Consider the following 15,495-nt stretch of genomic DNA (forward strand, 5'->3'; position numbering starts at 1 on the left):
CATATTACACTACTAACTGTTCTCCTTCACTTGAACCATAAGACAAAACACATAACATGCTATTACCTAGTTCAGCGGCTATAAAGGCACTCCCTGATATTAGTGTAAACACTTCAAGTCCAAACAATTTTACAGGAGTTTTCAGCAAGTTGCAATCCATTTCTCAGGTTGAACAATGATTCCTGATGTATCCCAAAGCTCCAGCACGTGACTGATTGGAGCCACGCTCAGATAAACAACTACCATACAGAAAAAGCAGTTTGACATGTAAGATATAAAATTCAGATAAATTAAAATAATTGTATGGCAACAGAAGAGACAGGTTTTTAATTCGGAGAAGGGTTCTTCAAAGTACATATTTGATTAGTATTGAAAAATTAATTTTATTTGCTTTCCTATTTTAGGCTTTGGTTCAAGTTTTGATTTTGCTTTTTTAATATACTTCTACAGAAAGGATTCATACCAGATGCAAGGAAACACCAAAACCAAGATGGTTAATCTAATGTAAAACACAAAATGGTAGTATCTGCTGGACTACTAGACAGCTTTTTTTGAGGAAGCCAATATAAAAATGTCTGAGTAGTCTAACAGTGAGCACACTTCATAGTAAACAACTGCTCTAGGCAATAACATCCTGTTATTCTTTTGTTCCAGCTAGATAGGTCAAGAATCAACTACCACTAAATCAAGCCAAGAAAAAGAGCATCGAAGGGTATTACAATGATAAAATAGTACAGCAGCATCACCTTTTAAGATTCTGGTAATATCAGGAATTATCTGTTAAGGCTTTCTTAAGCTTCATACCACATCTGCATATAATGCAAAGATAAAAAGAGAACAGAAAATTCAGATTTGGGTATGTGCCAACAAGGCAAGCTGAAATAAAGGTACCCATAGTTTGGAAGTTCAACACTGAAACCAGTAAATAGCCTGGTCCAGTGAAAGAGCATAAAAAGGAAGGAATGTTCAACGGGCTGAACGTGTTCTACATCCCATGTAGAGCGATCCCTCCCATCCCATGTACTGAGGTCCAGAAAGTCAGTAGAGAGGAATAAAAAAAAAAAAAGAGAGAGAGATTATCATCAACTGTTATAGAGTGTTCTGCAGAGCAGATCAACACAGGCTGCTGACGTCATTAAGGAACAGCTATAAACAACGAGATGAGTTAGGACACTTGCATACGTAGAAGTACACTAAAGCCAAGATCCCGTTAAAGAATAAGTACTAGCATAAGAGATACACACCATGAATGTATCGTTTCTTTTATAGCATGCTTCTCAAATCTGTGAGACATCTTACTCAAGGTACCCAGCTTCACCCTACTAGTAGCTTGTATTTCAAGCACAAATTGTCGATTAAAGACAGACATCATCACATAAAAGGCTCTGAAGCCTAGGAGCAGCTTGGAAACAATGCTGGAAGATTATTACAGCTAAAGTGGCTATGTATTCCAGTTGAATAGATAGCTTCTTGCATCTGCCAGTTTTAGTAGATGACACTGCTGTGTTTCTATAAGTTAAAAAAACCCATACCTTACGAAGTTTCCTAGTCTGTATCTCCCATCCAAGAGCACTTATTTCAAATTGCATTAAGCTTGGGTTTTGTTTTGTTTTTTTACCTTGAGATCGTTAGTGACAATAAAAGTTATGTTTGAGTGTTTCACAACAAAACCATTGTTCCTTAATGGAGCAATAAGCAGTCTTTTCACCTCAAACAAACTTTTCAGAGTCTGCATGATTAAGGATTTGGCTCTTCCATTACCTATGCTGAGGTTAGCATAGAATGTTTTCCCTTAAGCGGTCCAGAAGATATTGATGATATTGACATTGTTCACCTGTCTAACATTAAAAACAACATGTAAGAACAAACCTTCCTCATATATTATAGAGAAAGAGGTACTAAGAATTTTAAATAAAATTCTTTAGATCTTAAACAAAAAACTCCAACACATAATTACAAGATCAGGATGGCTAAGAGCACTTATATATGCTATACTCAGCTTGAGCAATTCCAGCAGGAGACAGATACAAAGTTGACAGCATGAGGAATAGGCTCAATGAAGTTCCTGTTAAAAACTTACCATCTCATTTGAAAGAAAGCATTTCCCACAAATGGTGAGCCTTAGCTGAAGGAAAATAGTTCCTGCAATATTCAGACCTTGCAAGTGAAACAGACATATATGTTAGGTGACCTCTAAAGGATAGTAAGTTTTGTTTGCATCACCAGTTCATTTCACCAGGAGGTGGAAAGTGGGAAAGAGACTTTGCCGTCTTGACCATTCCTTCACAACCCAGAGAGCACCCTCTTCCCCCTCTATGGCAACCAACAGAGCCAAACCATTTTTCTTTGAAGAAATTCCCGCAAAGCAAGTTTTAGATTCAGGAAGATTCCTATTATAGAACTACATTAATCAAATCTTGTAAACATAATGAAAGTCATTAACTTCAACCTGCCAGTTACAGTCCAGTCTTACTAACTCACTAAAAGAACTTAAACGTTAATTGTACCATATAAGCATTTTGTGTTCATAAATAAGGAAGTCTCAACCTTCAAGATGGCTATTGCTACAAATTGTATTTAACACCTCCGTTCGATTGTGAATTAAGGAAAAGATTCAAGAAGACAACAGTCCACTAATGGAATTACCAGTTTGTCAACAGAATTTTACTTTAAAAAAAAAAATCCAAACCAAAAAAACAACAACAACCAAACCACTTTTCAACATGTGCAACCCAATATTCACAACAGTCAGTCAGTGTTTGTTAGTTCAGTGTGAAAGAAAGGCTTTAAAAAACAAAACAAAACAAACCCAGGTACATAAAGTAACTTCTTGAAACCATCAGATCGACACAAATTATACTGCTGTTAAAAAAAAAAAAAAAAAACAACAAAAAAACCCCAAAGGATCAAACCCAAAACAAAACCAAAAAACCTCCCAAAACCCCACACCAACAAGCATCACCATTTCTACAAGCATCTAAACTATTCCAGATATACTGGATTCCAGATCATGCCTTGCAATGGGAAAGTCCTTCACAGCCTAGAATAAGTTCAGAGCATTTCTGAAGCACAGAGGCATGCAGGTCTGGTTTTTTCTATGAGTGCCCCATATAAGAACAGAGTCAAATAGAGCAGACATCTAGTACAGAGGTGCTGGGGAGGCCACAGGGTTTGAAAAGGAACAGAAGCACTGGGCTGCCTCAAGCTCAAGCACAAATGAGCCAAACAAAATTGCCGTTTTCATCAGAAGCAATCCAGAGGAAGACTAGCCCATGCCAGCCTCCAAAGTAATATCTGAAATATTTCTGGTCATCAGCATCATCTCAAAAATACAGCAATGTGAGAAAGGTTGTGGGGGGTAAGGTATGTAGAAGCAGAGAAGACAAACCATGCATCCAAGATATTCAGTTCACCAGCAGCAAGCTAAACCATTAACAACCTACTCCAGTAGTACATCCTAAAGAAATATAAAAATATATCTAAAGCTTTCCAGAATAAAATACCATATGCTTATGAGAAATCTTATGTGACCTGCAGAAAACAAGAACAGTTGCTCTACATAGGACAGCTCTCAAGTGACTGAGAAACCTGAAATGGCAAATGCATGCAAGTGGGAGTGTATTTTTGCCTGTGAGAAGTTCCCGTTACTAGTTTGCTCCCTGAAACAGATCAAGCATAACAGACACAACAGATCAAAAATACTAGCTAACTATCATGTTATTTAGGCAATATAAAAAGAGCTAAGAAAAATAAGAAAGTCCTTAATTCAGGTTGGGAGTGTAAGAACTCTAACATACAGAAATTTTTAAATTAAACAGGCTATGAAAGACAAGTATATAGCCAAGCAGTGTCACTTTATTAAACGCCATTCCAAAGCCCTACAGTGCAAGCAGATATTTTAACAGAAAACAGAAATAAATACATTGTCATTCTGGACAGTTCTTTAACAATTACATTTTTAACCCAGCAAACCACTGAAAAACATAATTCCTTCTGTAACCAAAGAAATAACAGAGCATTAGCTGAGATATCAATGATTCTTCCTTCAGTCTTTGAAAGATCATTCCACAATTACTGTTAGAAAATGCTGTATTTAGTATTGCAGTCAATTGTCACAAAAACACAGTAAATGGAAGTGAATAGCTCAGTGTCAGAAAATGGTTGGTCAAAGTGTTTAACCAACAGAAATGCGAGTCTTAGCAACCTGAAAGTTTTGTATTAGAAAGTCCCTCAGCCAAATACCCTGTACCTATGGAGACCCCACCTCAACAAGCACATTTAAGAGCACCAGCAAAGTTACCACTGCTATGACAAAGAAAAGCAGCAGCAGTCATGTCAGTCTGTTCCTGCAGATCTGAACCAACACTTGCAACCATATGCAAAGGCAGACGTATCCTGAGTATGCAAGAACAGGCATGGTTACCCACTTCACAGGTCAAGACAAAGTCTGCAGCAGTTAATGCTCCCAACCTGAGGCAACCCGAGGCAAAGAGCACTGTGAGACAAAGTCTGACCTGGAGGTGGGAAGTATACATTAAGGTATTTCTTTCCTCTTTACAAAAAGTTAGAGAGAAGATAAAAAGTAATTTTTAAAAAATATTATTAGATCTCTTTATTTTTCTACATTGAGATCGGCTGCAGCAAGGTGTATAATCTGTTCATTTGCCTTTTTTCTATACACTATTCTGCAACGTAAAGTAATTCACAATAAAAAAAAGAATTCAGAAATGTGATCAGCATTCCGTTTTAGTCTAATATCATTCCCAGATTATAATAATTTTAGCATGTTATTGCATATTCATCCCATTAGAACTTTTGATGATAGGATCATAAACTATTTCTTTCTAAGAGACAGACACCTTACTAAGTAAACAAAATTGGTATTGCTCACAAACTACTATTTTGTATTTTCTCCTGTCTTCATTTTTCAGCATGTGACCCTAGACCTTATTTTCCACATACTGCCAAAACCCTGCTCTGAATACAGAATTATTAGTTTTCCCCATTGACTTTTCTAGTGCTCATTATTTCAACAAGCAACTAAGTCATAGGAAGTCCTATGGGTGACAAAAGGATACTATATCCATTTTGCAGAAGAAAAACTGAACCAGAGAAATTAAGGACAACTTCATTTGCTAGAATCAGGCACTGAAATTCAAATACCTAAATACAGCATATACAATAACCCACTGTATACACAATAACCTCAGCTACAGTGTCCTTTTCACCCCAGCTTCTTCATCATTTTGTTTGTGTCAGCAACATCATATTAGCCATCTATTAAGTCCAAGTGACTAATACACCATTAACCAAGAAATCTGGAATAAATGCATAACTTGGGGGGTGAGGAAGAGGGGGAGGGAAAATCCACACTCTAATACTGCATTCAACTGCCGCAACAATTAGACCAACTTCTCCTCACCTTCCTTCATTATTTTACTTACCATTTATTTATAATTATGTTTATCATATAATGGTGTGCAATAGCTGCAACAAGTAAAGAGGTTTTGTGGATAACACCACTTTCTTTTACCAGACAGTTTTGATTCATACCCCAAGCAAATCCATCTTGCAGAATGGGTCACAGAGCAACCCTGGGGAAGCAGCAGTGTGCAGACATAAACTATGAAAAGCCTGCAAAACGAGGGCAGGAGAGGCTTTTACAGAAAACTCCTTGATGCTACTTTCAATACAATTTGGGTTTCTGACTTTGTGTGTTTGTAGTGATTCGGTGTATTCAATCCTCCAGAATTAAAATCTGGGAAGACAAAAAAGGACAACTTTGAGAATCAGAATTCTAGTTTCCATTCTAGTACCCTAGGCTAAAGCAGCTGGCAGCAGTTTTCCTATAACCACAAGATCATTTGTTTTGTCATCTGTGCATGCAGAATCACACATGAAAACTATGAAGACGACTAAGCAACTTCTTTACATGTGAAACAATAAGCACCAACTGAATAGCAAAGTCTCTGATCATAAACAAACTACATTTTTCACATTTGCAACTTGAAAAAGTTTGGCTAAGCTTTCGAATTACGAAACAAGTTGGATCCAATAGATTTGTTACATCTTCGTATTTTCTCCCCCTTCCCCCAGCTCCTCCAAAGAAACAAATTCATAAGGATGGAGAGATGAGAATCATTCAATTTTGACCAGATTTCAAAATACCTTCCCCACAGCAAGGGAAGCTAAAGAAACAACTAAAATGACCAAGGTTTAATAAAGTTAAAATAGAGAACCTGAGGCATGGAATGTTTTAGTCCAACTAGATAGCCTCAAAAAGTTACTAGCAACTGCAAATAGGATCTTGCAATGGGAAGCACTATGGAACCCTTGCAGCATGCTGTGCTAATTTCCTATTATAACTCCTATGCAATTCAAATATTAAGATGAAGGGAAAAAAAAAAAGAAATAATTTGAGAGCTTTATAGTTACTTCTCCAGCAGTAAAGGAAAACTTGAGAAAGAGAACCATGCTAACAGACTAGGAATAATATTTCATAGTTTTGATAAAGTGAATTCCTGCTAATGATGCAACAAGTGTGCACTGACACAGAGATCATCACTGCCGGGACACAAAAAGAGCCGATCAAAGACAGTCTTGGTTAAATATCCTGCTGGCTCAAAGACAACATTACTGACTTCACACAGATCACCAAACAGCTTTCAGATAGATACAGCTTTTAGTCATCCTGTACCTGCAAAAAAAAAAAATAGTGACCTTCTTTCTTCTTGATAAAGTTAACTGTTCCATCAATATTCTGCCCTATGCACATGCCACCGTTATGATGCAAAAGCCCATCCCACCCACCTACCACTTCAGCACAGTAACAGGTACATCACTATCAGCCACCTTCCAAAGATCCACGTGCTCAGGAACTACGACCTGATGATAGAAGTCGCTGTAGAAGTCACTTTCAGTTATCCACGAGTTTATTGCAAAAAACACCTGAACGCACACACGATTTCATGCTCTCGCTAACGGCAATGCAGAGAAAAGCACCGTCGCTCAGGCCCCAAACTACCTTTCGCATCATTTTAATCCACGCACCACCTCAGCGGTTCAAATGCTGTCTGTGACAAAGCCTGAAACAAAGACTTTATTCTTCAGCACCGGGGGAGGGAGCGGGGGGGAGAAGAAATCCCGCTTCACCCATCTAGCTCCGTCACGAGGATATTGCCCAACGCACACGAATTTCTCCGTCTACAGGGGGAGGCTCGCACAGCTTTCAAAAAGCAGCCTAGAGACAGGAATGCCGGTGCTAGGAGACACGGCAGCCGCCAGCTTACCGCCCTCCCCGCGGCCGGCCGAGGCTGGCGGGACGGCTCGGCTGCCGGGACGGAGGGGAGCTGGCAGGGGGGCGCCGGCGCCGCGCTCCCCAGCTCCCGGGCGGGCCCGCCGAGGCCCCCACCCCACCTCACCTCAGCCCCGCTCCCCCACCCGGCCGCCACGCCAGACCGCTACGGGCCCGCAGGAAACCCCCTCCCTGAGGAGAAAACCGCCCGGCCTGGCCCGGCCCGGCCCCGCGGGGAAGCCGCCGCCGCCCGCCCTCCGCAGAGAAAGGAAGCGGGAAGCGTGGAGCGGAGACGGGGAGGAAGAGAGCGGTCGCAGGCCTCACCTCCTCGCCCGGCAGCCCGAACACCTCAACAGGAGAAGCCGCCATGGCCGAACAGCGCGCGCTCCCCGCAGCCCCGCCGCCGTGTTTACCCGCCGCCGCCGCCGCCCCGCCGCGCGGCCCGCTGCCGCCCCGCCCACGGCCCCGCCCACAGCCCGCCGCGCGAGCGAGCGAGCGAGCGAGCGAGCGAGCGGCGGCCGCCCCCCAGCACGGCGAGCGCGGGCGCGCGCCCCCCTCCTCTCTCCGGCCCCCCGCCTCGCTCGATTGGCGCAGAAGCCCGCGCCACCGCCCACCCGGGAGGTGACCGCGCCTCCCGATTGGCTCTCGCTCCGCGCCCCGCCCGGAGACACGCGCCGCGCGGGCAGCCCGAGGGGGCGCGCGGCCGGGCCCGCCTCCCTCAGCTCCACCGGCTCCTTCAGGGCCGGCTGCCCGCCCCGGGGGGGGCACAGGGACAGGCACAGGGTCCCTGCCCTGCCCGAGGGGCACACCTTAGCTGTGTCGTGGGGCGAATAAAATCGTTTTTCTAAAAAATTTTCCCTGTGGTTTACACCGTCGGGGTCTTTTCCACTTCTCTGAGGGCCAGGCGCAAGCTATGGGAGCTCTTGCCTAAACCCCTCGCATCCAGGGAACCTTCTTGGAATGGCAGAAATTTAGGAAAAACTGAGAGAAAAATAATCGTTGTCAATGCGCAGAAGGGACCTTGCCTGCTAGGACGAGGTAGCGCTTGCTGCCTTCCAGGATACTGGGAGGAGGAAGTCCCTGCTGTGTGAGGAGCTGACCTGACATAACACCCGAGCAGGGAGAATGCCAGAGGAGAGAAAAAGATAAACCGTTAAAAGCCTTGTCTGAAATCAAAGCAACAATGTTGTAAAGACTTTGCATTTTCCTAGAAAAAAAATCTACACCCCAGCCCCTGCCGTTCAAACTTAGGAGTGGTACAGCAACACGTTAGTAACAGAGCACGACAACATTTCAGCTGAACGCTGGAGGTGCTTGAGATCATTCCCAAATCGCCATTCAGTGGTGCTTCCCAGCCGTTACCCACACTCTCCTTGGAAGGACCTGGTTCCAGGATGGTTTTGTAAATGGCTTGAATTCATGCTGCCTTCAACAGCTGCCTGTGAATCATTCAGGAGTGCCCCGCTGCCCACCGGCCTTCCCAGCCCACAGAGGACAATGGGAAGAGCTGTGCTAAAACAACTATAAATAAAGTAGGGTGTTCTAGCTGTAAGCCTTTCTACAAGCCTGAGCCAAACTCCCCAGGCGCTGCGCAGCCCGCGAGTGCAGAGAACGTACCTTCATCTTAGGATGAACATGTAGAAAATCACGTGTGTCACGAACAATAGACAAATGTAGCAGCACCTGTACTGGCAAGGAACCAGTGTCTTTTGTCATCTTTCAGCTCATCCAGCCTGGCCCCTCACAACCTGGGCGACCTACTTCTCTCATCATCCGATGAGAAACTCTACCCTTTCGAAGACAAACACAGACCCAGGCTCGGCTCTTCAGACGGTGCCCCAAGCAGACCACAAAACACCCAACTAACTCCACAGCAGGGCTCAGGCAAGCCTGTGCCCATTATCATACACATTTACACTCTCTTCCCAGGGCGAGCAGGAGGCTCCGAGGATGGCGATGTCGACAGTAACATCAGTTTGTGCATGTCCCAAAATAAATATAGGGTATTACCTATGAAAAATCAGGTGACTGTCTGAGAAACAGACAAAGTGCCATTTGGGCAAGTGTCTTCATAGTCATGACCCTCTATGAATATGAACAGGTAGATTTACGTGGGGAAACAATGTCTTTTATGAGACCAACTGATAAAGTTCAGAAAAAAAAGACCCAGATATGCTGTTGGGTAGTTCAAAAGAAACAGCCCCCTTCGGTTTCTGGATCAAGCCTCTGGCCACCCAATGTCTCTCTGCAGTTCCCTTCTCTCAGCCTTCCCTACAGCACTCCCCCAGCACAAGTTTAGAAGCTTGTCCAAAATTAAGTGGGAGGTTCCTGGGTGACAGCCAAGCAAGGAAAACCTGCCTAAGTTACAGCAGGCATGATTTCCAGGTCCAGTTACTTTGTGAAGCACTCGTTTCTGTGATTGAGCCTCATGTTGATTAGTGTATTGTTCTTAACAGCTTGCTAGAAAAAGCATGTGGGTTTGTGGCTGTCGAGCATGAATACCTGGTTTTGCAGTGCTGCCTCTTACACTCTGTTAGAGTGTATAAACCATGTCAGACAGAAAGCATCAGACCCTCAAAAGCTCATGGGTTTTTTTCAAAATTGTATTGGTTACTCTAAAAAAAGATACTGGTTTATTTCTCCCTATAAATCTCCTACTACAACATTACCATCACTTGCCTGAACTCTGCTTGTCTGTTTTTCTGCATTCTCAGCCTCAGCTTTTCTGTACACTAGAAGGCTATGAGAAGAAGTACTTTCTCCTGAAGTCCTGTTTAACAAAGGTTTTGTTTGTGAATATTTTATCAGCACATTAGTTATTGGGCTTTTTTGTAAGACTCAAACATTACATTCTGAGTAACATGTCATTTCAATAACCCTGAAATTTGAAATAATTCCCTTTTGAAATTTACAACAGGGCATTAGCACACTCAATTTGTTATATTACATTTTTTAAGTAGCACAGTATAATGCAGTCCCAAATAAGACCTCACTGATTCATTTTTTGTGTGGAAAGACCACTGATTGTCCAGAACAGGAGTTACAACACAGTCAGATCCCAAATCCATAAGTAGATGACCTGCTATCAACAAGGCTTGTGTTTCTGGGTTTTTACCCAGAGGCATCCATATGATAAGATAAGGTCTATGTGCATTTTCAGTGGGATCAATAGTTATCTTCAATGTTCCAGCAAGATAACTAGCAGTTCATTCAAAATAAAAGAATTTTTAGTTATTCTTTTACTTGAAAACAGGGGGAAATAAACCACAGTCTGTTTGCTAACAAACATTCAGTTCTTATGTAAGATATATATCTCCAGCATTTAATATTTTATGGTCTTACACAATTACAGACTAATAATGGAAAAGAGCTCTTCCTCTTTCTGCAAATAATTGATTTTTCAGTTGCAGAGAATAACCTGCATTTGGATCATCTGAGTGCGATGGAACATTTTAACTGTATATCAAGACCATTAAAAACATATTAATATTTTATCTCATTACTCCATCCCAATAGTGAGTTCTTATCTGATAACAAAGAAGTTTGACTTCTCTTGCCATCTAAATTAACCTTCAGTCCATAAAAGATCAAAAAATTACAAACTTTAAAAATATTTTCCATCTCTCAGATGATGGTGTTCAGCCTGATAGACCCAATCTGTGGTCTGAATTTTATATACATTTACAATATTTGGTTTCCATCTTTCTTTATCATAAATGTTTTTATAAGTTGAAGAGATTCCATACACTCTAATATGCACTGCTTTGAAAAAAAAAAAAAAAGAGCACTGTTCTTAAAGGAGGAAATAATGTGGGGAAAGGAGATTGATTTCAGAATTCCAAGGGGTTATCATAATAATATAATCTTTATCTTAAGAATATATATTAACTATAGTCATGGCTAAGTTACAAAAGCTAGAACATCAAGTGACATCAAAGTATGTTTTTTCTTATTAAATATAGGATACACTTTTGCTACAGAGGATTTTAAATCAAGTTGGATAAATTATCTTCACTGCTCTGCTTTTTAACTAAAGGAATCAGAAGTAATTTAAATCACAATTAAATCCTGGTGCGAATGACACATACAGCTTTTTGTCCTATTGTCTTTTGGTTTACTGAGTCATACAATGGAAAATATTATGATGAACCACTCACAACGTCACAGTGGCAGGTAAATGGCAAACAACATACAAGAGGGAATTAATAGAAAAAAAATTATATTACTAGTGAGTCACTGCTATGACTAAGAGAAGTAAATACCTATTGATAGCCTAGTAATCTCTGTTTCTCTACTACCATGACAATGACTCATTAATGAGACTAATGTCAGAGATAGTTAAGAGCCCAAGACTCAACACTCTTCCTGGCTCTACAGTTAAGTGCAAATACCTGCCAGATCCTGGCATTTAATACTAGATTTCAAACACCATGATAACAAGATGCAAAACTGATACAAAGATGAAAGTTTAAATCTTGTAAGCAAGAACTTCAGTCCCGTAAAAGTCGCCCCAGACTGACTGTTGTCTCTGCATTGCATTGCAACTAGACTGCTGTTAACTCACACTCAGGTTTTCACCAGGCCCTTACTGCTCCTTTTCTTTCTCAGTTCTCCAAAGTCACTGGTTCTGTTTTCCTCAACTTTTCTTCTTTCCCTTAAAAGCAACATATCTTCTGTTTGGACACGTGTTGCTTTCTGCCTTGCCTGCTGCCAAGCCACTGCCTCCAGCTGTCTCAAATCCTGCAGCCCTACTTGTCCCTGTGGGATGACAGCAAGGTGTGACCGTCACCCAGGGATAGATCAGATGTAAAACCAGAAATTCTCCACTCAAGTAGCATCTTTTCAGGGCAGCCTGCAGATGAAATTTAACACTGCTCTCTAAGCGTAGATCTGTGGTCCCAAGGCACTAACACCTGCCCTGGGCCACCTTCCTCCATCCCCGTCCCTCACCCCAGAGATCCCTGTCCTCCAGGAAAGCTGCTGAGATCCCCAGCTCTCACAGGGAGAGGCTGTGAGAAGGAAAAGATATAAGAAATGTTTTTCCTAGTTTCTGTGACTAGTATAACAGTTTACAAGCAATTTCTTTGGAAATCTCTCTGGCTTGATGAGCAAACCTGCATAGTAAGAAGAGCAACTATGAAGGAGGTGGAAAGTCACACTCATTTCGTGCATATGCATTTGAATGAAGTGGTAAACACTTGTCTGAATCACCACCACTCAGATGTCATCTTTCTCTCCCTGTTTTCTGCTTGAGGGGGAGGAGAGCTGCCAGAACAGAAGCACAGAGGTGCTGAGCTCCAGTCAACTGCTGTCACAGTGTTCCCAGCTTAATTCACCACCAGTGATCCCATGGTTAACATGATCATTATGGATATTTCTGCTAACAGCTCAACCCATCACAATGTTACAGAAGTAACATCTTTCTGGGGATGACGTTTTGGGGCTTTTCTTCTTTAAATACCTTGAGATTATCACTCTCCATATCTGTATGAAGTAGTATGTGCTATATGCTCTGCCAGTGCCTAAAATGTCGCTAAGACCAGAGGAAGCTGCTGTTCTGACTCGGCGTGTGACTGAGCAGCTCTCATGCACTCCTGTCTTTTCACCCCTCATTTTCACACAAGATGCTCCTTCTCATAGTGTTTCTCCCTTATTCCATTAGGAAAATGGGAATAGTAATTGTTGTTTTAAGCTGGTTTTAATTACTCCTGAGGTTTTTTTAGTGTTCAATTACTTTTGAGTACACAGATTTTCAATGTGTTGTCCTTGGTCCACTGATTGGCTTCCAATGAACTTGAAAGTGTTGCCACTGGGAATTAATTACTGATAAGGCTGAAGTAGATGTAATAGCACACCATCCAAGAAGCATCCACACATCTTCAGGTCTGGCTGGCACAGAAAGTAATCCCAACAAGAAAGTACTCCTAAAAAACAGGGTGTCTGACAGAGATGTAGGGCTTTGTGCATGCTGTAAAAGGATACCTATTAGTGAGAAGACTATTACCTCTGCCAAACAAAGGGAAACGCAAATATTGTCCTGTATTACATAGCTACCTTTTGTAAATGTTATTTATAGAAAAATGCCACTTCAGGTGATTTCTGAAGCAGCAAAATAATTCTAAAGTTTTGTGCAGCATAACAGGTCTTCAGCAATTCCTTATTAGTAAGCACTGAGGTCTCCTATTTTGCTTTTGCAGAGACAGCCATTTTAGGCTCCAGCATTAGTTTTGCTTTCCACAAGTAATCCTTGTCAGAGTAGATTTTAGTTATGCCATTGGCATGAGAACCTCTGAGCAGGGCCTCTTGGACACGGGCGCTTCATCTCCCCTCTCATCTATACATACTTAGAAGAAGGGATTGTTCCGATTTTCAAAACAGTTTGAAATAGAATCAAATAGCATTTTGTTCTAGTCGGAAGTAAACATTGTTTATACACAGCTTTTTAAACAGCACATTTCAAAATGCCTCTTCTTGTCTCAGAGCAAGGAGGAATTTGGCCTGATCACCCTGGGAACTGATTATCACAGTCCTTGAACAAGTGTCCTGTTGAAGTACTGATACGGAGCAGGCAAATTGAACACTCAAGGGTATTTTTGACGGAGAAAGCAGATGAGTGAGTCCCAATCAGTTAGTTTACGATGTAATACAGTTATATGGCCATGTTTTCCCATCCATACTAAAAAAAACAATGAAGAATATTTGAGAAGAGGGAGCCCAATAGCTCTCTAAACTAAGCATGTTGAGAAGCATAGATGTGGAGTGATGGGTAGGTCAGCTACCTGAGGAAGGCTGCAGGGAACACATCTCTTGACTTCTACTAGCCACTCTCCTCCACACAGTGCTCAGAAAACCGGAGGCTACAGATGGACTGAGCCCCAGCAGCAGCCAGGTAATGCTCTGTTCAATTTAGTCTTCACAAAAATCCACTAGAACCAAGTTAATAACTGGCCATAAGGTTATCAACTCCTGAATAAATGGAGATGTATTTTCAACTTCCTATGCATATCTTTTTTCCTACCTTTAAGATACATGAAGGCTTTAAAAAGAAGTTTAGATTATTTGGTGTAATTTCTATACTACCTTGAAAATATTTCTACCAAAATTGGCTAATTTTATGCATAGGTAGGTTAAAATGGAACCTTCTCACAAGCTCCTGAGACTCATTTCCATCCTTGGGCCAATTTTTCAAGTACAATTTTAACATTTGTGTCCCACCCCCCCCCCAAATGCAATAGAGTATGCTCCAGATCAGTAGCATACTGCTGCCATTATTTGAAACAGCAGTTTGAGATCCACTGAAAATTTGATTCTATTAGGCATCATCTAATTAGGTAGTGTAGATAGGCAAAATGCCAATGATAAATAACTTACCATCAACATAAAGGGGAGCTGACAACAGAGGAAAGATGAGCCACAGGGACTAAAATGCACCTTTTTAATGACTGCAGAGCTGAGGCATTACCAGACATAAAAATCTGGTCCGCAGGCCCAGGAAGGACAGACTTAGGAGGAGCCATGACAAAGCTGTTGGAGAACAGATACACAAATGTTCCAAGGCAACATATCTCAAGTATTTACATCACTAGTAGGGTATCTCCTACATATTCAAAGCACATAGCAGAAATGTTATGATCTACCAGGAACCAAAGTCAGTTGGTTATATATTCTGCATTAGATCAAGGTGATCTTCTATTTTGGGTATTTAAACACTGCAATCTGCACAATGAAAGTGCTGTCTTTTTAGCACTGTATGTTTTCTAAGCAAATTTCTCCATGGCCTCAGTTCACTTTTAACTTAATTGAACTGGCCTTACTTAGTTTATAATTTACCCTTTTTTCTTTTTTTAACAAGTTGAGCAGGAAAAGCAAAAGGGACAATAAGATTTGCAATTTTATTCGGTATTGCTAGTTATGCACGAGGAGGTGCTGGTTTGTTATAGTAGCAGTAACAAAGGTGCTCAGATTCTGTGAAGTATTGCTTAAAATGCCATTTGCTAGAGCTAGCACTATAAAGAGAAGACAGTATAGACAGTCTTACATACCTTCAGATCCCCAAGCTATGCAGCACTGAACCAGCCTCTGATCCACATGCAGATTCTGCCCATGGAAAGGTCAACCCCATTTTGGTCATTTGAGCTATTACAGGATTTTCTTACAAGAAAACAACCCTGTTCATCATTTCTACTGTCAAGCAGAAAGGA

At 41.5% G+C, this 15,495-nt stretch overlaps 1 protein-coding gene across 2 annotated transcripts in view; it reads right to left on the minus strand.

The window, feature by feature from the left end:
• Nucleotides 1-7,736, minus strand: part of NEDD4 (NEDD4 E3 ubiquitin protein ligase) — a 63,773-nt gene extending 56,037 nt beyond the window's left edge. For both annotated transcript variants that reach the window (XM_075045338.1, XM_075045337.1), the window contains exon 1: nt 7,619-7,736. In XM_075045338.1, coding sequence (XP_074901439.1) covers nt 7,619-7,663 — 45 coding nt within the window. In that variant the 5' untranslated portion in view covers nt 7,664-7,736. The remainder of the gene's footprint in view (nt 1-7,618) is intronic.
• Nucleotides 7,737-15,495: the final 7,759 nt, after the last annotated feature.

Source organism: Buteo buteo, chromosome 13 (genome assembly GCF_964188355.1).
Source record: "Buteo buteo chromosome 13, bButBut1.hap1.1, whole genome shotgun sequence".
Classification (NCBI taxonomy): domain Eukaryota; kingdom Metazoa; phylum Chordata; class Aves; order Accipitriformes; family Accipitridae; genus Buteo; species Buteo buteo.